The following is a 23,424-nucleotide window of genomic DNA, read 5'->3' on the forward strand; positions in this document are numbered from 1 at the left end:
TAGAATGGCATGTCAAAGAGAGTTTTATTAGATATTTTTTTAATTTTATTTTTTTGCGCTGGAGGCTTTGCAACAACGGAAGACGCAAGAACTCATCAAAAGGTGGCACGCTCTCATCTCTTGTCCTGCAAGGCGATTTCGAAAATCACTCAGAACAATAGGTAATTGTTTTTTTCTCCATTTCAATCGTCATTAGATATGTTCTGTAATTTAAAAGAAGGTGTTTCCGACTTGAGAAGAATTAATTTAATTTATTTACATTAACCTTCTACTTCGAAGTTACATTGGGATGCATAGAATGACTTTTAGCCGTAATCAGAAGATGAGGATACCTATGTTATCACACAAATGCACACACACTTCAAAATGAAGCAATTCCAGCAAAAGGTATTCCCTCTGGTGTGGTGTGGAAGTTTGGAGAGGAGGTTTCAGCTCAAATGCCGTCCCCGTCATCGTACCGTGGTTCAAAATTACGAGGTCCGTCCCAAAATAGCCCTAGTGTTGCTTTAAACCATTCTAAGGCCGTGGGAAGTATGCTTCCCACCAAATTTATCAATCTTTGTATGAATTTATGTAGGTTGGCATAAGTTCTGACAATTTTTTTTAGAATGACAGAAACTTAGATGCTTCAGTTTTTTATCTCCCCCAAAATGATGTGTCTTGATTTAATACTTAATAATTGATTAACCAAATTAATTAATTAATCAAATTAAATTTATCTAATAACCTAAATGAATCCCTTTTCTTATTCTAATTTTAAGCCTAAAAATATTTTAGCATAATATGACTAGAAAAAAATGGCCCTTTGAAGGGTTGAAACGGGACGTTAATATAACTTAACTAAACAAACTAAACAAAATCTAGTAAGAGGTTGATCAATCCATGCTATTAGATTTAACGTGTTCTAGCCCCACATTTATAGCTAGTGAGTAAATTTAGGTCTCTTTCCAAAGAGCTAAAGTCGAAGGAAATCTGAGAAAAAAGTGTGATTCTCAGTTAAAAGTGATTTGCTTAGTGTGGAATCCCTAAAAAATTCCTTAGAAATGAAAAATTTAATATATTAATGAGACTGAAGTAAAGCAATAAAAGGTATCTTTTAAGAGCAGCAGCTATGCCCTTTAAGATGATTTCTTTTCCTCTTAAATTCTAATATTCGCTCTTTGAAGGTTAAGATTAAATAGATATTAACAAAGTAAAGGAGATATTAAGAAATTTTCTAAAGAACAGATTAAATAATGCTCTGGAGATTTGAGAACTGCATGAAATTTTCGTTTCTTTAAATTGTTTATCATGTCGTTGAGAAAGTTGTAGTGAGAAAGCTAGTAACTGTGTGATAACACTTTGATAATTGTATATAATGTATGAAGTAGTAGATTATTTTCAATACTTTTATACCACAGCAAATAGCGAAGATTGCATTCATTGTCTCCAATATAGATCATCTACTTTAAACAAATTGACGTTAACGTATTTTAAACTGGTGACGTAAGTAATTCGAGCAACTGACTGAAAAGGCATTATGAAAAAGATAGTTTTGAAAAAGACAGCTTAGAAAATTCTTATTATACACCAAATGGGAAAAAAAAATGTTTTAATAGAAGAATAGTGACTAGGCACGAATTTCAATATGCGGCAATCCTTAATGATATTTCAATTAAATATTCAAGTAAATCTTCTAATATTACTTACTAGTCGCCTTTTGTGACCAGTTGATTATACATAATTAATAATTGTTAATAATTTTAATTAAATATTTTATTATATTCTCAGTATAGAAATTTTAAGCCATATTTTCATAGATTTATATCTCCTACTAATTTAGAAACCTTACACAGTTCTGTGCATTGTATTATGTACCTAAATAATTTTCTGCCATCTCATGAAAAATTTCATTCTCAGTTTGAAAAAAAATGGTAAAATTTCAACTAATACAAAAAAAAAACTTTGCTGAAACTATTTAAAAATGACGCCACTTTAAAAAAAAATAGTATGTTGTATTGTATAAAAAATAGTTTACTTGTGGAATTGAATTTTAATTGCAAATATAACAAAATTTCAAAAAGTTTATTTAAATCATGTTTATTTTTTTAAAAAGGTTTTTTTAAGAGTGAAAGTTTATAATAAGTTTATTTAAACAGGAATCTTCTGAGTATGGAAAAATAAATTGTTTCTTCATTGTCAACAATGGAAGAAAAATCCCTGAATAAAGTATTAGTTTCAGCAATGAAAAGAAAAATTAAATTTCTTTATAATGGTAAATTATATTATTGTAAAATAAATTTAAAAATGTTTTCAAAACTTAATTAAAAATTGTGAAAAAAAAGTGTATCAATAAAATTAGTATCGTTGAAAAATAATTTTGCTTGTATTTTTAGAAGGTATAAAATTTATTTTTGTGCTTTAATAATGTCAGCAGTTAGGGGTATAAAAAAAGATGAAATTTTACATAATTATGAATCAATTAAAATACTAACAAAATTTCGAAAAAAAAATTGGTCTGAGGTGATCATTCCCGTTTCCTAAAATGCATCTGTGACAAATATGGGACATATTCTTATTTATATCAAGTAGAGACGAACTTTTTGTAATCTATTAGCTTAACAGTAATATATAGAGGTAAAAGTGAAGTTTAGTGACGACCTATTGCACATAGTACAATCAATCAATGGTTATTAAGTGTAGTTACATATATATGAAATTATTAGTTTTTCGTTATTATTCCATGCAAGATACAAACAACTATTTTCTGTTTTTTTTTTTTTTTTTTTTTAAATATTAGCCATTTCAATCAGCTTAGTATTTTTCAGTTTCATAACAATCGAATCCGGAGGGGGTATACTATTTTGGTATCTTGATTCAAACTTTTGTCCATTTAAAGCATTTATTAGCACTAATTAACTTACCTCTGGCCGGCGCCCTGGCGTAGGGGTAGCGCGTCTTCCCCTTGATCTGGGCTTCCTGGGTGCGAGTCCCGGTTCGAGCAGGGTTGTTCTTCATCTGTTCTATCTGTGAGGTGTGTGAATGTGCCCCCCCCCTGTATAAAGGGGTTGAGCAAGCGAATGTGATGCATGAGTAGCTAAGTCGTACTCTTGGCCTTAGTTGGAGCTACTAAAACAAGAGATGCTCCCTCACCGGCTTAAATCGCTGTCTTCGTAACAGCGGGCTTGTCCCTGGCAATTGTCATAAGAAACAACAACAATAACGTATGTTTATTTGAAATGTTATTTAAATATAAATATATTCGAAATTAATTGTAAGATTTGTTCTTGTTGATATTAATATGTAATTACTAAATAATATGTTATGATAATGACTGGAAAATTCAAATTATCAAGCAGTTTTCTTATTCAAACAACTCGGTTTGAATGAGATTACATAAAATCAAATTCTTTGAATCCAATATTTTTTTACGTTAAATTATTATCCTTTTTAGACCTTTGCTTAGGACGATGATGATGAATACAGAAAATATTCTAAATGTGTAATACCAAAATCATAAAAGCAGTCGTCGTCTTAAGTGACTCTTTCAAGTTAACTCTTCAAAGTAATTAGTGTATATTTTAGTTGCAAAAGAAGAAAATGTAAAATATTTAAACAGAGCTTGATATGACATGATTTTTAGAATTCTTATAAGTTCGGCTGATGCATTCAAAAGGCAAATTACATAATACAATAAAAGAAATTAATTTTTAGAGTCAAAGAATGTTATCAATATTAAATATCTGAAATTCCATTCTAAATTAATTATTCTTAGGAGTTGTTTCTTCAGAAATGTCCGTCTATCTATTACAATGCAGCATATTAAAAATTTCCTCTAACTCTTCTGTTCAACTGTGAACTAAAAATTTGCTAAAAAAAGGTTTGTAAAAAATCTTCAACACTTCATTTTCAACTGTTAATATTTTTTTATTAACATTTTATGAATATATACTTCTGTAACCTTTATATTTAAAATGTACTTTTAAGTAACATGAAGTGAAATTCCCATGTTTGGAGTTGAAAGTACTTAGAATATAAAACCAGCAATTCATAAGCTCGGTGCTAATTGATATAACCTGAGAAAGTTTTGATTCCAATTTCCAGAATATTCATTCTTGTCTTAGTGAAAAGAAGTTAATGCTGGCCAACCTAATATAATTTTCTCTCATTCTGTGGTATTTGTATACTGAGTAGGAGACATTAGATATCAACTAGATGTCCTTAAAGTCATGAAATAAAAAAGCGAGAAGGATTTGCACAAAATGATGATATTTAACAAAGTCTTATTAATCATATTCTATACATAGTGTTACAAAAAATAAAGAATTATTTGCTGTAATGATTATCAATCAATTTTAAGAAGCAGATGTATGGCATCAATGCACTATTCATCCCGATTAAGCACTTCTATAAAGTGACGTCATCTTCAGATAGTGTTATTAATTTATCGTTTGTTTCTTAATTTTAATGAATTTATCTCGAACCACAAGGAATTGTGACAATATCGTTTGGTATTTTCGCACATTTTTTTTTCTTTTTTAATAATCGCACTCATGTATTATGCGACTTAGGATTATTCTTTAACAAGTTTTTGTATATTATAAAATTGCATTTTTTCGATTCGAACCACATTCTTACGAAATCTTTCTTAAAGTATATGTAAATATGTTGTAAATATTAGAATAAAATTTTAAAAACAAGCAGCGTTATATTCATTGGATTTTATCACATATACAGCAGCTTCCAGAATATTCCAATTATAGCGAAAGTATGATCGCTTTATTTGGTACTATTTTATTTATTACTTTAAACTACGCAACATAACTGACACATCTCATCAACAGAATCAACGGTCTCTGCTAGCTGATACCAGGGAACTTTGGCACATAATCGAAGAAGATGAAAGAAGGAATGTCAAACACTTTTGATAAACAAGAATTAGTTGCTAGGGAACACAGTAAATACTTTGCTTTACGATATGTTCTAAACACTAAATGGTTCACGGACAATTTCTTATTTCTTCGGAGTTATTATCGATGACTATAACAGCAAATTCAAAATACATCACTTCTATTGACCGGAATAAACAATTTGCAATAAAAGACGTATGACTACTAGTAAAATGCATATCGTGATTCCTACAACATTTATTATATAACAGGTGTTCTCATGCATTCTTTTTTCGAAACAGAAGTAAAGTAAAAAGTTCATTTACGCCATTCAATCTTTCCGCACATTTGCATGCCATCATTTGTAAATCTTATATATATTTTTTATGCGATGAATTAAATATATATATATAGGATTAGTTTTTCGAAACTCTCTCATAAATGTTTTATCACCTGTGGTGACTTGTCACTCCTACTATGCAAGCTAAACTATAGCGACTATAACTACCCACTAGGTAATCGAGCCGGCCAGAACTTAATATTTTACCCCAAGTCGAAAGAGCTCTTACTACTTGCTTTCTTAAATTTTTCTTGTTTGTTTTTCTTTTCTATGTAAAATACATCTAACCGTGTTCTTGTTAACGCCGTTGCGTTTTTTGAAGCTCTTTAAGTAACGAAATCTGACAATTCCCTCCTCCCTTGTTAAAAATGAATGTACATGAGCAATGCTTTCAGTGCAACGAATGTTCAAATTTTTATTATCAAAAACTCTGAAATGAGAGTTCTGTGCTACGTATTATATATAGTAAATCGTAATCGTAATTGAATATAAATTTCCGAAGCATTTCTTTTGACCTATTGTAAAAAAAATAAAAAATTTGGCATTGAATTGCAAGTTTAATAGCAAGATTACATACCAAATTTCATTTATCAAAAATCATTGCACTTTTGAAAACCGTGTAAGCATGTATGCGAAAGTATAGATCAACAAATGATCAACTCCTCAACGAATTTTGTTCAAAATCTGCTACAGCTCAACATATGATAAATCATTGCACTTTACATGCTAAATTGGCTTACCAAATTTTATCCATCTAACCCTTTACATTCTGTGATTATCGCGTCTTTAAATGAACAGCAAGAATTCCTAAGGAAAAATTTCGATCCAAAATTGAAATAAATCTACGAATTGATCATAACATATTAACATCATCCGCTATCTCAAAGCATTTAAAAATTATTGCATTAACAGACAGACGAAATTTCGAGCATAAATTTTTCGGACTTATTGGGGAACTGAAACATGGAATTTCGTCAAAATCTCGAATTTGAATCTTTTTTTACATTTGCAATGCTTTCTCTTTGTTTCCTTCGAAAACAAATAAATAAACAAACAAGCATCCATCGAGTTAATCAAAAAATAAATTTTAAAAAATCAAAATGAAATCTACAATCTTTCTAGCTGGCAAACAAAGTTTTGGAGCTCGACCGATTTTGAGATGAAATAACAGCCATGATGTCATAGTTCTATGATAGCTTTTTAAAAACGCAACGCATCTGCTGTTAAAGAAGCATGCGTAATAATAAAGAAATACTAGTAAAAGCAGGTCAACGTTTTAAAAACGGAACTGCTGTCAAAGAAGTATATGTAATAATAATGCAATACTGATAAAAGCAGGTAAAAAAAATATATGCGATTAAAAGATGACGATGAAAATTGCCATTTTTGCTTTATTCATTGCCTACGCAATTTCGAGCTTCAAAACACCCCTAACCAAAATAAAACCATGTTCTCACATATAAAAATGAAAGAAAGAACTGCAGCAAACAGTGAAGTATCTGATTCAGAAACATATAATTCCCATTTTCTATTTAGAAGTGCTTTGGTCTATTACTTTGAAATATTTTATATAGTTTTACGAAGATATGTCACATTCGTTACGAAATAATAATTGCCAACATTGTTTTTCAAAATTTATATATGTTGTCAAAAATTAATTTAAAATAAAAAATAACTAGATCCAACTGCTATGAAAAATTCAAAATTGTGGTAGTTTGATTTTTATGATTAATAAACTGTTGATAAAGTTGAGTAAAATAAAAGTTAATGACGATTTTTCTGCAGAATGAGTTTCAGGAAGACTAATAATCTGGAACAGATTTATTGAGTTTGATTTAATTGTTTTAATCTTTATTTATGCTAAATTAATTTAGATATCAATTGAGTCATATAAAAATTATTAAAAAAGTTTTAACTTATCAAATTTTCCAAATGATCAGTACTCTGTTTTCCCTTCTGATATTTAAAAATGTTATTAAAGAAAAGGAATTAGAATATCTATTTATCATCATTTACTTTAATACTTCATTTATTTGAAATAAACCTCACACTGACTAAAAAATGAAGTATTTTAAATATTTGGAAATATTTTTTCGAATATGGTGTAGTTTTACAAATAAGCATTTATTTATTTGTGAATATATCAATTGCAATCTTTAAAAACACGGACAGATGTCGTAAACAATTATCTTTGAAGAAATATAGATATATCTTTCTTTACCCCTGAACTTCGACTATCATGGGTATTTAACTATAAATTATTTATAACAAATCGATAGTGAGTGTTTTTTTATTAGGTGTGTTTATTTTTTTGCTTAAGTGGTAGAAGTAAAGATTTTAAATTGCACTCTGAAAGAAATTTCCACTAAAAAAACGATTGCTCAAGAAAGTAAAAAACAAGTTTAATAAGAAGAGAAAATTCAACTAAATAGATATAGACTATTGAACATATTTTTATAAATTTCATTTCTTTGGGGTTAAGATGATACGGATATTCGGAATATAAGGCATATTTCATAAAAAATACAAAATATATTCAAATTATATAGTTTGAATGTATTTGAAAGATTACATAAGACAATAAAAACTTTAAATTTTGAATAATTACGTGTAGAAAATTATATCTAAAATTAGTTGGTGTTGCGTATCATCCTTTCCGTTCCGTCTGTAGCATTAAATTGAATTTTAAACAATATTTATTATAACGTTGGTTCTAACAAATGTTTTTATTTTTAGTAGTGAGACTTTATTCCATTAAAGGTAATGTTAAAAATGAATGTTGATAAAGAAACCATGTAAAGAAAAGAAAAAATAATTCAATTCAAATGCTCATTTTATTAACAATAAATAAAAAAAATGAAACACATTATACACTAGCTAATATTTACAAATTATTGCAAAATAACAACTAAGCGTTTTTACAATGTCCGTTTTTAAATCCACCGGCCTCCTTCCACAGGCTTCTGTGAGACATTGAAAATACTTTTTTAACAAAGCAAATGACTCAAGAAGATCGACGTGATGGCAGATAACCGGTTTCAATCAGTTGAAAATCTATTTCCAGTCAGGGCCTTGCTGAATCTGCAAATAAAAAGTTTATACTTATTTTTGTAATCAGTTCTAAACAAAACCCGTAAAATAATTTAGGTATGCATAAAATAGTTTTCATGTACCACTTATTTCCCACACGATTGTCATTAGGAAAGAGAATCGGCAACCCTGTACAGCTTTAAACAATTAATTTAATTTTATTCGTATCAATATGTGAAAGTATAATCAGCGGAAATGTCTCCTAAAAACTTGAGCGTATTTTCTTCAATAAAGATCTTATCCCCTCTCCTTCCGCATAACATTGGATAGTGTGGAGAATTCCTCGCATGTCATAGGCAAACAAAAGTTACGAAATGTTTATCTATTGCGTGGACTTAACATTTATTGAATCTATCGAGAAAAAAATATATTAAATCAAGGCACAAATAATATACACACAGAATAACACACGAAAATACATTACAATTACAATATTTCCTCTATTCTATTTTCTCTATATATGAGAAATAACCAGGTATAAAACTTAAAAATTCAAAATCTATCAGTTTTTTTAGTTAAAAATTTCAGCTTATAAAAGAACTTTTTAATATGTCAATTTAAGAAAGCAGAAATTAGTGGCAACCAGCTATGTAAAATATTTAATCTTGTTTATAACACGATCTTTCTTTAAATTTTGAATAAAACTGTTTGGTCAGTGATATATTTTATTTACTATAATAAAAAAATAAAATTCTGTGAATTGAAAGTAGAATGGTGCACTTTATTAACCATTTTTAATTTAAAAAAAATAAACTTAGGATTTATGAAAAATAAACGGAAATATTTATGCAGCAATCAAAACTTTCAAAATTCACGTACCGAGTAACCAAATGAAGGAACCATGTTGAAAATCTCATTTAACCTCTGAATGGGGGTCTTCCTCCTACAGGAGGGCGTACTACCGGTGGCTGACCTTGTGCTGGCCTACCAGGGGTGACAGCAGCTGCCCTGGCAACATCTTGATCGTTGTGGAAGAACACGTTGGGTCCAGCATACAGATTAGAATTCAAATAAAAGAAATCTCCAGAGCTTCCGCAAGGAACGGCATCTTCGTAGCTAGAACAAGTGAAAGAGAACTGGTTGAAGACGGTCTGGTTACCGCACATGAAAGACCATTGCTGCATTTCAGATGTGCCGTCAGCGTGAACAGCGGTGTGGCAGACGTGGAAGATCTGGCAGTTGTTATCGATGTCGGCGTAGTATCCCTCGTTACTGCAGACAAAAGAGGTTCTCACAGCTCCGACAATGAGTTCTGCACCAGCTGGTAGTTCATAGGCTGCACGCTTGGACTATGAGGGAAATTACCAAAGCGAAATACATTTAGAATGCTTATTAAAAAAGATACTATTTTTTTACAGCATTTGATAAATAGCTTTAAGCAATGAAAGCATTTTAATATATTTTAGTCAAATAGGTTTTTAAATTATATATGGTTTAATTATTTGTTTTTTTATATATAAATTATTTTAATAATACTAATTTTTAACATCTAGCAATTCTATACCTATTAGTGCATGGCATTTTATGATATTTTCGTGAGATAGTTCGACATTCTACAATACTGTTAAGAATTTCATGATGATATTGTTAGACATTTTGTGTCACTTTTGACTTGAAAACGAAAAATTTAACTACACAGGAGATTCCCCCCTCTTAATAGCTTCAAAAATAAAGCAAATCATTTTCCCTTTATGAAATCATCTGACATTTTTAAAGTTTTTACAGTATTCAAGAAATATTAAATCTTTTAGATATTCATATTAACAATCATAATTCATAACTTTTTATAATTTAAACCAATAAAAATGTTAAAAAAAAAATATTTTTTTCTTTTTTCTTTTTGATTTTCCTTACTTTAGCTTTTCCTTTTCCCCTCAACAGCGATTATTAAACATCATATTTGCAAACAAAAAAAAAAGAAGCTAAACAATGAAATATAGTTTTGTAATAATTTAAGACTTATTTAAAGATAAATAAATCACCACCAGCAAAAAATATCCACCTACAAAGTGGTATTGAATGTTAAATTATTGATGAAAATTTAATAAACTTCTTTCTATTATAAAAATGTAAGGTTCAATTTAACATAAAATTTGAACTTTCTAAATTTCAAAATAGATCAAAATTTCTTAAACACATTTAGATAATAGTACGTTTGATTGTTTATTAATTTATCATATTTCTTGCGAACATTCATTTTAAAAATATACTCACTCTAGATACAGCCAATGAAAGAGACACAATGGATAAAACTGTAATAAAAATATAAAATCATTTAAATATTATGACGCAATTAGTCATGTGTCATTTTATAAGTATTTACAAATCATTTTAACTATATTCATGAAATGTTTCTATTTTTGCAACTGAAATAGAAGCAGAATGAACTCTATTGCATGCTGAATAATTCAAATATGCCTGAACCAGTTTTTATGTCTACTTTTGTCTGGACCATATCTATTATAAAGAGACATCATAAGTAAGTAAACGTAATTAAACGATGTTTTGAAATATTTCTAATAAAAATAATTAAAGATGTTTTCATTCAAAGCTCTAGTAAAAACATAAATCACAAAATTTTAACAGAAATTTATAGTTTTAAGAGTAGATAAAAGACCTAGTTGTAGTTTGGATTTGAAATCTAGATTTTAATAAAATATCAAAATGTTTTTTTTTCAAAAATCTAACAAATCACACTACAAAATAATGAAATAAAAATTAAAATATTTGGTCTCATTTTTTCAGTTGAAATTAAGATAAAGATATCAGAAATTAATGCATTTTAAAGGATATCGGTATAAAGAATGAAATTAAAAGCAATTTTTGATTCTTAGAAGTGAAATTAATTACCATTAAAGTTGCTTCGAAATTAATATTTATTGTTTATTTTTAAATTTCTAGGTAGAATAGAAAGAAATGAAAATAATCTGTATGATTAATATGTATTTCAAATATTGTCATTCATTTGAATATAAAATCATACAATAAATAAAGATCTATTCAATGCATAGTAAAGATGCACACATGAAAAACTTAATAATTATAAGCATTATGTTTGTTATTTTAGCCTTTGGATTTTGACTCTCAGCTTAACTATTTTGGATGTTATGCTATTTGGTAGTGCTGCCTACTTATTGTAACACCCTCAAGTTGCCATTTTTAAGAAACAATCAGTTTTTTTCCCATAAAATCTCATCTATTAGCCTTGCCAACGAAAGTAAACCATTCTCCTTTAACGAATAAACAAACAAAGAAATTAAAACTTTAACTTAAACACAAAAATATATATATATATTATTCAAGAGGCCCGTCTTAGTTCAATTTTCTCTATTCGATTGTAATCTTAGTGTCATGAATTGAAATAATATTAATAATGTAAATGAGTAGTATTATCATCAAATATATTTAAAATGATATGTAATTAAACTGAGAAACTCACAGACTAATGCCAGGGACAACTTCATTTTGAAGGTAGGAGTTCTTGGATCTGTAAAAAATAAAAAATAGAAACATTTAAAATTAAAGATGAAACATTTTCTCAGATTGATTAATTTTCATTTAATATTAAAACGAAAATTATATGATAACAAAAATAGATTGCAATATTTAATCTCGAGTAAGAACAATGAAACTGCTAAATCTAATTTAATTGCATCATTTTTATAAGAAAATGTGATAGTATTTTTTATGATATAACACTCATTGATTTTATATCTTATTAGTTTGAGAATTAGAATTTATAAAATATATTATGAAATTTTCAGTAATCTAATGGGATAACAGCAATATTAATGGGACTGCAATGACCCATTCCAGTTGTCATCTTACGGGATTCAACAAACTGCTGTTTAAGAAATGTATTGCGATATCTATTAATAACAGGTTAATGGTCAGTCATTTGTTCGGTAAATATCCTAATCTAAATCTGTTAATAGACATTTAGCAGACGATTCCTTTTCAGACATTTTATAACTGCTACCATTTTTATTTTGTTAAAATATTATTAAAAAGTAAAAGCAAACGATTTTTTCTTTGATAAACATATTTTGTTAATATTATTTCGTTTATTTTTTTGTATAATAGCTGATGATCCATTGTAAACCTTCTGGAATCTGGCAATGTTTGTAATATACGCTGTTACGTTGAAAGAATAAACAAGCCGATGGAATTCTAAATTGCTTGGAGTATTATTTTAATTTTAAGAATTTAAGATACTCTGTAAGCTATAGTTTGAAGTTGAAAGCATGCAAAAGTCAATATTACTTCACATAAATCAAATGATAATCAACTAGTTTATATTTGCTTTCTTCTATACAAAGTATTTTGCTCAAAATTAAAGCATTACAATCGTCAATAAATTCGAGATAGAAAATTTGAGGCGCTTCCATATTTCATATCTCTGTGAATTCAAAGCAGCTTAAGTGGTCGACCTGAAGCATTATCGCACACTCTCCAATTAAATTCTTATCTCCATCACATAAAATTATGGTACCGGTATAAAACCACAAACGGCTTACATGGCGTTAAAGAATAATAGCTACGAAATACAGAACTTAAGTGTGAATATGACTTTTTTTCTGAATCTATTTTACGAATATGTATTTTGAAACGCCTAGATCTAGACCTAATTTAAGACTTAATAAAACTGAAATATCACACTGCATTGCAGTTGTAATCACGAAGATAGCATACAGAATTTCATTTATTTAAGTCACTTCGTTTTTGACTTATTGAAATTTACATATAATCGAAAGTACATACCGACAAATCTTTCAACCCCTTGACAGATTTGGTTCAAAATTTGATAAAAATCTATATTTTAGATGTATGTAACAAATTTCATTTATCTAGCTCTATGCGCTTAGGAGTTACACTTGTAATAGTTTGTGTGCCTGTAACAGCCAAATCCTGTGAAAAGATGGACAGGGCTTCCTGTGAAAGGATTTCGTTAAAAATTTGATAGATAACTACAAATTTGGTTGTGGTCCATATACAAGTTTTCAGCCATCTATCTCAAAGCGTGAGATAAATGGCTGAGATAGATGGATGGCGCAGGACTTCCTGTGAAAGAATTTCGTTAAAAATTTGATAGATCACTACAAATTTGGTTGTGATCCATATATAAGTTTTCAGCCATCTATCTCAAAGCGTGACATAGATGGCTTTTTGAGTTACTGTATTCAGAAACATACTTACATTTTACTGAAAATGGGCTTTTCGAATTCAAAGGTGGTCTGAAACATAGAGATTAATCCAAATCTCTAGCTTGAACTTTTTTGCGTCTTCTATATTTCGTATACGACAAAGTAAAAAAAAATTAATTAAGTCTATCGACCTGTGAAATCTAAAACTCAAAAATACTTAAAACTGGACAGACGAAATTTGGAAAACGGACTTTAAGCCGATTTGTAGAATTCTTTCAAATTCTGTAAGAAATCTTATCAGAAGAATATTATCTGTCCAAGTACAAGTGAACGCGTTATCTATCAAACATAAAAAGTTAGATAAATAAAGTTTGGTGTACGAATTTAACATCTAAAATATAGATTCATATCAAAATTGGAAAAAATTCCGAAAAGGGATTGACCATATGTCGGTCTGTACTTTTGGATAGAAACATGCAAGTACAATGGCTTAAATAAATAAATTTTGCTATGTTATCTTGAGATTACAAACATAATTTCGCGTCAAATATAGGTCGGAAAAAAAGTATTCAAAATACATATTCGTTTGATAGAATTCAGTAAAAATGATAAATTCACTCCAAAGAACTATATTTCGTAAAAATGATATAATTCCTATCATTCACTTATAAGTATTTGAAAATGTTTGTGGACAAAAACAATATACTAATTTTCGGAATTAGCTCGACCAGTTGTTTAGAATTTGTTGGTGAATTTTAAACGAATATTTTCTATTACATTTCACGAAATTGGGAAATCATGTGGCTTTAAGCCAATGATAATCTATCGGTATTGTCGAGAAAATATCTATTGTCGAGAAAAAAATTCTTTCAGCTCATTAGAAAAAAATTGATTAAAAAGAAATGAATAAAAATATTTCTGACGAACTTGTATTAAATTAAGAAATAATTTATCTATATCCAGAAAAAAAAACTTCGAAAATATCGATACAGAACATATCGAAAATATCGATACAGAAACCTGAATATCGACTACAGAAATTTCAGTTTAAATCATTAGTCTTTAGAAAAAAATTATTTTATATAAAAAATATTTCTTGTAATTAATTAAATATAATTAGATACGTTATTAAATTTTTATTATACTTGAAACAATTTTATTATAACAAAAGTTTCTTTTACACAAACTATAAAAATCATTAATCGAAACTCAAATTTTTTCAAATCAAAAATATTTATACCAAATTTTAAAATTCAGGGCTCAAATGCATTGAGCCATCTTTGCAATTACCTATGTGCTAAATTTATATCGGGAAGTGAAATAGATTCGTCTATATGCCGGACATGTGCACTTTCTTTTAAAAATATAAATATATTAAATCATTCTAGATTTGCCTCAGGGAATGCAATAATCGAAATCATAGCTAAACCTTTTTATGCAATTATAACAATTTTGACGTTATTATTGCATGAAAGTACAAACGCGTTTAATCAAAAATAATAATTTAAAATTCAAAAATTTTTGAAAAGGCACCAAGGATAGCGAAAAGCTTTTTATGATTTTTAAAATAAAATTTTGCAATAAAATTTCAGTATAAAGTAGACAAGGCTTAACATTGTCCCTTCGGGATTTTGATAATAACACTACAGTGAAATAAAAAAAATGAATTGGGTGAAATCAACCATATTTTTAACAAATCAAGAGAAAAAAATACTTGTCTCTGGACTATTTATAATTTTTTCAAAATAAAATTTTCAAATCTCCATTAATTGTTGTTTATCGACAATATTCTTTACTTATTCACTTGTATATTGTTCGTACTATTATATCATTTTTAATGTGTTAAATTTCACTTTAAAATATCATGTAATGACTCATTTCACCCTCTGTTGAAGGGATTTCTTCAATATATTTCTCTCCACTTAAATTATCATTATTATTATTAGATTCTATTTACAAAAAAACAGGAATTTTCAAAAATTTTACTAAGGAAAGGCTGTAAAATTTTCAAAATTTGTACCGCAGCGTTGTATTGGCTCCTTTCAGATAAACTTTTATATCAATTTAGAATTTCAGTTTTGTTCAATATGTTCTTTATTATCCATTTTGCTTTCGTAATGCAATAGCAAACGAGAATGGCTCTACCGATTTTAAGCCATATCTGACAGTTTAGCTGTACATTTCAACCAATCTAGACGGCTCTATTTTAGACAAAAGAATGTGAACTAGACCGCTTTAGTTTAGACAAAGAATGTTTAGTTTAGACAAAAGAATGAAACTGACTTTCAGATGTATAAACTGCTCAAAAATGTACACGAAGCTCAATTATTAACGCAGAAATTCAAAAGGAAGGATTGGTAAATTATCCACTTCATAACTGATAGCATTAAACGATATAGTGATCACGTAAAATGAATATTTTTCTAACCATTTGAATACGTCGATTCAGAACCAGTGAAATTTTATAATTTAAAGTTAATGATGCAATATCCACGATCCCAATTAAAGACGGTCTCTGTATTTTGAAAACTTAACTAGAACAATATTTTATGATTACTACTTTTTAAGATCCATTTCCATCGAAATACCATAATTCACAGAAAATAATAATAAAATTTTTAGTTTACAAACAAAATATAGCGAGCAATATTTCATAGCAGTCTTTTTAAGAGATTTATTTCCAATAAGTCTTCATATAAGGTTGAAAATACTAGAAAAATCTTTAATTTAAATGCGAAATTATAAATGGAAAAACATCCTATACTTACGTATATCCTAGAAGAAAGAGAGAGAAGCTATATCTCACTAATACAGAGAAGTAAAAGGATGTAGATGATGATGAGAGAGAATCCCAACAGCCCTTCTTTTTATACCTGAAACCATCAGCAACTCACTTGAGAAACCGGGTTGAGCAACCAATGGGAAAAGAGATGCAAGTTGATCGCAAGTATGTCAAGAAATTTTCTTTATTCTAACAAGTTTGAATCAAATTTAGGGTTATTTGGCTCAGTGAAATGATACACCTCAAACCTCCATTCCCTCCCCCTCTGTCAATCTGCGTTGCCATGAACTATAATCGAATTTCACTCACTTTTTCTCTCAATTCTTTCTTTATATCACATGATGCTCGGAATGGAAAGACTAATGAAACAACGTCAAACTCAGCTTATTATCATGCTGCATTGTTTGAAGCTGGAAATATTTTCTCTTTCATACACACACACACTTAAGTAATTTCTTTTTTATGAAATATGAGTAATATATGCAAATATGAATATGTTTCATATTATACTCAAATGAGAATATTAGTTCGTTCCTCACTACTTTCTGTTTGTCAAATTTTCCTGCCGAAGCACTTTCATACACACACACACACACGTTTAAGAAATTTCTTTATTAAGAAACATGTTTTTTTTATTATGCGCAAATGAGAATTGGGCTCTTTCGTCATTACTTTTTGTTTGCCGTATTTTCTTTATTCATTCACAAAATCAGTTTCATTTCAGTAAATCAAAGAATACAGACAAAGTTTGTTGTCCATATATTAGGAATAGTGAAATAAAAACTGTGATAAAATATAAATAAAACACGATATTTTTGAGAAGATAAATAAGAGAAGTTTTTTACTTAAATTTCAATTAAGAGAAAAAATATTTCATCTGTTAAATTATTACATATTAGTAAAATCCAAAGAAATATTCTAAATATTAAAAATTTTATTTTCGTGAGGATTTTTATTTATTACACAAGAAATTAACATTGCAAAAACTATTTCAGTATAGTTCTGAACTTCTGATGATAATATATAATTCTTTTATATTATTTATAAATTAGAAAGAAATGATTGTAAGGAATTATATACCAAATAAATAAATATTGTAAATCACCCTTCATGTTTCCATTTCTAAATTCAACTTTAGTAAATTCAATAGCAAATGAAAGCTTTGTTCTGTTTGCACGCAGATTGAAATCCGGCAAGTAAACCCTGAAAATTAAATAGTTTCAAAAGTTTATTTCATTCACAAAAAAAATAATAATTTTCGTAAAACCTGTAATATTTTTGTTCTTATTTACAAATTGTTGAAAATGAACGATTAAATATTTTTACAATGTCCAAGTTTCAATTCCATTTCGTCTAAAAGCAGCTACCACAGAAACACTGGAAATGATGATGTCGTGCCCGCGTTAACACGGAGAAGGGGTGCAGTAGCTTCTGAGGGTAAAGACCCCTGAGCACCCGAGAGCAGAAGTCTGACTTCTAGCTCATGTGAAGATGAAACTCGCACATTTGCTTGCACGACTCCTTTTTACAGGGGAGCACATTCACACACCTCACATACATAACACAGAAGAAGAACTGCAATGCCCGAACCGGGATTCGAACCCGGGAAGCCTAGATCACAGGGAATAGGCGCTACCCCTATGCCAGGACGCCGTCGAAGCATTGGAAATGTATATTATTAAAGAAAATCTATAGAGATGCCTCAAAAAGATCGAAATCATAATAGAGTGTCGAAATCAATGCCGAATCTATAAAAGAGAGAGAGAGAGCAAATATTTATTTCTGTAATTGATAAACAGCAATTCATAGAAGTAACTTAATATTGCAATTTTTTATATATTTTTCAAAAATTACCTGTAGAGTGTATTTAATAATTTTACTCCGTAAATTAGTCAATAAATGTCTCTTGGTTGGAAATTTTGCATTCCTAATCGGAGAGCAGAAATTCAAAATTCTATAAATCATTCTACGCCACAAAGGTAAAAGAATCTTTTAATTTAAGAACATTCTATTATTTTATTATTTTAGGAATAAAATAAACGATACATTCAATTTATAAAAATCTTTAATGATACTTTCACTTTTTTTTTCAAACATATCTGCTGATATCAATCCTCAGGGCTTCTGTAATTTAATAAAATAAATTGAGGGATGATATGGGTGATACAACGACAACTGAAACTGAACTCTATGAGACATTAAATCAGTTGTTTGTTATGAAATACAGTTTGATATCTGTATCTTGACTTTCATTGCTACTTCATACAAGGTTCAAAGTAATCATTGGTTTTCTTTTCTTTTTCAGCATCTCAGACTTATTATTTTAATAAATATAGCTAAAATCACAGTGATTTTTTTTTCAATAACTAAGAGCATTTATACCTTCATGGGTTTAAATAATCAGCCTAATACTTCTTTATTTCAAACATTTTCATCAAATATATTCGAAAGAAATTATAAGATTTATGTTTGCTGTACTATCGATTATAATAACTACATATGAAAGCCATTAAAAGATAGAAATTCTCCATTACTGAATATGACTAAGCTCTAATCCTTAGTTCTCGGAAGTCTCGTCACAGACACCATTCAAGACAGTGCATCATTTTGATATTTATTTATTTAATTATTTTTTATTTATTTTGTTAAGTTATATCACTTAACTCCCCGACCCACCCGAAGGCACACGGATAAAAAAACTGAGTTACCGGACCGCCGCTACAGCAACACTGGCGAGAACTGTGGTTGAATCCTATCGACCACGGTACAACCCTTTCCTAAGGAAGGTACGTCCCGTCATCGGTGGGAGGAGACCCCTATCTTTTAGTGTACCCATCAGAATGGCGAGAACCATCCACCATGCCGGAAGTTTCTCATCCTCAATTACGAAGTGCCCCCAGGAGGTTATTTTGATTGTTAAAAATACCTACAGAGTGATAAGATGTAGATAGATTAACTTCTCTGGGAAATTGAACTTAAAATAACTTTATTTGCTTATTTTTCGGAGTAATAAATAAGACAGTGTATTAGGTGAATAAATATGCATCGAATTACTTATCTGATTGTAAAGTGTTAACACATTCGCTGCCGGGATTCATGCCTATGATTAAAACCGCTACCTAATAAGATGCTTATTTATTAGATGGAGGTTAGTTAAAGTAGAGAAGAGAACATCTAATAGATAGTAAAAGTGAATCATAAGTGATTCACATAATGAATAGCATACTAAAACAATGACATATAAGCTAAACATGGATGTGTTATACTCGCATCAAATTCTACACTGGGCGAGAACTTCTGCTATCACTTGAGTATGGATGACACAGCAATCGATGTGTTAATAATAACATAATTCCTATATAATCATCTCTTGAGTAAGACGAGGATGACGAATATAAAAGTTATTTACAATGAGTAACGTGAAGATTATGGAGAAAGCAGTTGTCGCCTTAATAATAACTGAGAGTTCATTTCAGGAAGACTCTACAAAGTAATTAACCTACATTTGTGCTACACAAGAAGAGAAAACTAGAAATATTTAAACCGACCTTGATGTAACAAGTTTTTCGGAATTCGTATTGTCCGTCTCTTTCATAATTCACGACGGATGACACAATAGCGACATTCAGTCTAAATTAGTCACTCTTACAAATTTCATCCCTTAGAATTACTTTAAGAATATATATATATATAATTCAGAAATAATAAACAGAGATTTTGTATAATTATGCCATATTGCATCTCATAGCTAACAAAAGTTTCTAAAATTCATTTGAAATATTTAATTAGGAAGGTAAATGCTTTTAATTATTGGGCTTACTAACGAATTCATGATATCCTCATTGACGGAAATTGAACGCAAGTTGTTATTATTTTGTTTTATTGTAGTTTAAAATTTCACTCTGAAATCTGTCATGTCACAAACATTTCAACATTCAAGAAAGGAAAAAAATTACTTAAATATTTTTTTAAATGATTAACTATTTTTCAAAATCAATATGGCATCTACTTAAATAAAGATTGTGTTTGTGTGTGTGTGTGTGTGTGTGTGTGTGTGTGTGTGTGTGTGTGTGTGTGTGTGTGTGTGTGTGTGTGTGTGTGTGTGTGTGTGTGTGTTTTGGCCTTTTATAGGCTAGACTAGACCTAGATCTTCCAATTTGCTTGCTGTAAATACACTTTTGAAATTTCGAAATGTGTACCTTGGAATGCTTTTTAAAATTTTTTAATTAATTAAAAAATAAGCGACATTTTGATATTTTCTGTTCTAATTTCCGAAAATATTCCGACATAAAATTGATTTTTATACCATTTTAAAAACTTTCAATGATGCCGATTTAGTTGCTCTAAAAGGCTTTAGTTAGGATTTCATTGACTTTTCAAACATGTTTTTAAATATACTTCACGACAATATTTTCCTTTTTGTGAATAAAATTGAAGTCTTTTCCTTTGTTTCATCAAATATTTGATCGAGACGTTTTCGTCCAGTACTAAAGCCAAAGAATGGTCCTGTTTGACTAGGTAATTTACATAATGTATAAAAATGTGAAAATAAATTTAGAAAAGGAGGGGACACAATAACCCTTTGATATCATGGATCTGGTCACCATTAAAATATTTCGTACGTATGTACCATGAACAGAGCATTTACCTAAATAACGATTTAAGTAAATGCTTTATAGATAACACAACTTAGATTTTATAGATAACACAACTTTAGAAATTAAAGTTGTGTTATCTATAAAAATAAAACAACTTTAATTTCTGACAATTGGATGGAACCATGGACATGAGGTTTTATCTAAAATTCAATCAATTCAATTCAATCTTAACGATATGATTCAAATTAAATATAACCGCGATCTCCAGCGAACCATCTGATCGCTAAAGGCGACTAGTATCTTAATAATATACGTGATTTAACCAGTATTTTTATGACTGTTGGTTTTAAGTTTTTAAGAATATATATGTGTGATAACCTTTTCCTCATCTCTTAGTTAAGTATTAAAATATATATGCTTTAAAATATTTCTCTTTATTATATATTAATTTTCCTCTCAGTTCAACTACTTGGTCATTCCATCACTGCGATCCTCTAGAAGCATTGTACTGTGCTCTAGAACACTGTTATATTATATTCCATTAAAAGGGAATCTTTTCTGTTTCATTTAATATAAACTAATATTACCACTTTGAGCTTCATCTTTGCTTTAATTCTACCAGAATCTTATTCTGCTTATTCTCCATGCAAGTTTTTTTTTAAATTATACAACACAAAAACAAAGGAGAAAATACTGATAATGACGTGAGAAGAATTTTTTTCTTAATTTAAATATCAGCAAAAGAATGAGACTGCATCATTTGATGTAAGTTTTGGCATATCAGCTTTGTTATAGGTTTTGTATCAATTTAAATGACAAAAATTTATTAAAATTAGAGTAAAAACAACAGAAATAAAACTAGCATCATTAAAGAAAAAATAAATTTATTGAAATTAATATTCTACAAATCGCTGTACGATCAAACTAAAAAGTACATATATAACAAAGTAAAAATAGTGTCCAAAGAAAGCAATTACTTATCTTAATTTTACATGGCAAAAACACATTTAATGTTTTAATGAGACAATGAACATGTTTAAATTTCATCATAGAGATAAAAACACAGTCGGAAATCTGTATCAATTTAAATTTCAAAACTCTCTCAACATTAGAAAAGAAATTATTCGGAAATAGTATCATTAAAAAGGTAAATGAGTTTTAATGTAAATTTTTTTTTCCCAAAACATATCTTGGAAGATATAACTAAAATCATCAAAAAGTTTGCTTGATTGATTTTTAATTAATTTCCATTTTAATAAATGTATATTTTGAAATTAAATTTTGAACTTTAAAATGTTTACAATTAACTTCTTTCTATCTTGACGAATACATGCTCCAAATTTCATCAAAATTTGTAGATATAAAACAAATACATAGAAAAAGCATTCATCATCGACTAACTAACACATTGAAGAACCTGTTAGAAGTGCCGGCACAGCATTGTCCGTTGCGTAATTATTATTATGCCGTTACTCGTAACCTAAAAATACTTAAAGAGAAGAAAATCTTTTGATCTATGAGTAAAGGGCTTTGTCCCCTCCTCGCTTTCCCTCACCAACCCCGATGTTTGATATTGTAAGCGATGCTTGTCAGTTCCATTTAGCAAATTTTTAAACTCCACTGGTCAGTCGTTCAATGCTTAATCTTTCCATGGTGAAAACGTGCATTTTCCTTTGACCTAATTACGATTCAAAATTCAAAGCCCCACATGGAGAATGTTATTTGCTTATATCTCCAATATTTAAATATTGAATCAACTTTTTGCTTTTTGTCGCCAACTTAACAGCTTCATGATCGGCTTTTCTTTTGAAATTGCCAGATTTTCGCTTTACATTTTCTAATTTTTTTCTTCATCTGATATTGCTGGCCTCTCCATTACCGTTTTTAAAAAAATATTATGCAGAATTAACATTATATGGTATTCAGACGATTGCTAATCTAGAGATGAAAAATTTCCGTTACTTGGAAAAGGTAAAATAGCTATTCATCAGTATTGTCAAAAGAATTAATAAATATTGTTTTAAACTTTTTTTGCTACTAATTTGGTATTGATTCAAGTTTTACTTCTCCTTTTTTCAGCCATTTCACCATCGGGTGCAATATAAATGCTTACCACAATGCAATAATAATTTTCATTAAATATTTTAAACCATACCGGCAAAACGAACTTCAAATGACATGGATCGAGTGATTTGCTATCTACCAATCACAAAGCTAATAAAATGCAATCTTTACATATTTTTTATATAATAGATATATAAGAAGGAACCTCACGAGTCATTCAGAATTTAAAAATATTTCTAAAAAAGAATTATACAGTTACTAGTGGCTTCTATTGGTGAAAATTACAAAAGCAACATAAAAAATAAAAGAGATCGGCCAAAACCTCCCATTTGAAAAACTCAATATTATTAATAAGATCATTATATTGAATTAATTAATTAAAATATAATTAATAATACCATATAAAACGCAGGAAAACGTTTCATGGTCAATCTGTAAAATTGGTGGAAATATTTGTGAATAAAATTATGAAATTTCCGTGACTTGGAAAAGAGTTTCATTAAGGGAAAAGGGTTAAAATTGAATTCCCCTCCCCTGA

At 28.9% G+C, this 23,424-nt stretch overlaps 1 protein-coding gene across 1 annotated transcript; it reads right to left on the reverse strand.

Moving 5' to 3' along the window:
• Window positions 1-8,023: 8,023 nt before the first annotated feature.
• Window positions 8,024-16,269, reverse strand: LOC129963811 (uncharacterized). The gene is made up of 5 exons (XM_056078378.1): window positions 16,211-16,269; window positions 11,738-11,787; window positions 10,513-10,550; window positions 9,118-9,587; window positions 8,024-8,289 (listed from the first exon to the last, which is right to left on the reverse strand). Exons 2-4 carry the CDS (start codon window positions 11,760-11,762, stop codon window positions 9,156-9,158), a joined length of 495 nt encoding a protein of 164 aa, XP_055934353.1. The 5' UTR covers window positions 11,763-11,787; window positions 16,211-16,269; the 3' UTR covers window positions 8,024-8,289; window positions 9,118-9,155.
• Window positions 16,270-23,424: the final 7,155 nt, after the last annotated feature.

This window comes from Argiope bruennichi, chromosome 3 (assembly GCF_947563725.1).
Source record: "Argiope bruennichi chromosome 3, qqArgBrue1.1, whole genome shotgun sequence".
Lineage (NCBI taxonomy): Eukaryota > Metazoa > Arthropoda > Arachnida > Araneae > Araneidae > Argiope > Argiope bruennichi.

Excerpts from the sequence above, each read along its gene's own strand:
- LOC129963811 (XM_056078378.1), bottom strand. The coding sequence starts at position 11,762 with ATGAAGTTGTCCCTGGCATTAGTCT. Across the intron at positions 10,551-11,737 it reads GTTGTCCCTGGCATTAGTCT|TTTTATCCATTGTGTCTCTT; the intron begins GTGAGTTTCTCA and ends TTTTTATTACAG. Across the intron at positions 9,588-10,512 it reads TTTCATTGGCTGTATCTAGA|TCCAAGCGTGCAGCCTATGA; the intron begins GTGAGTATATTT and ends TTTCCCTCATAG.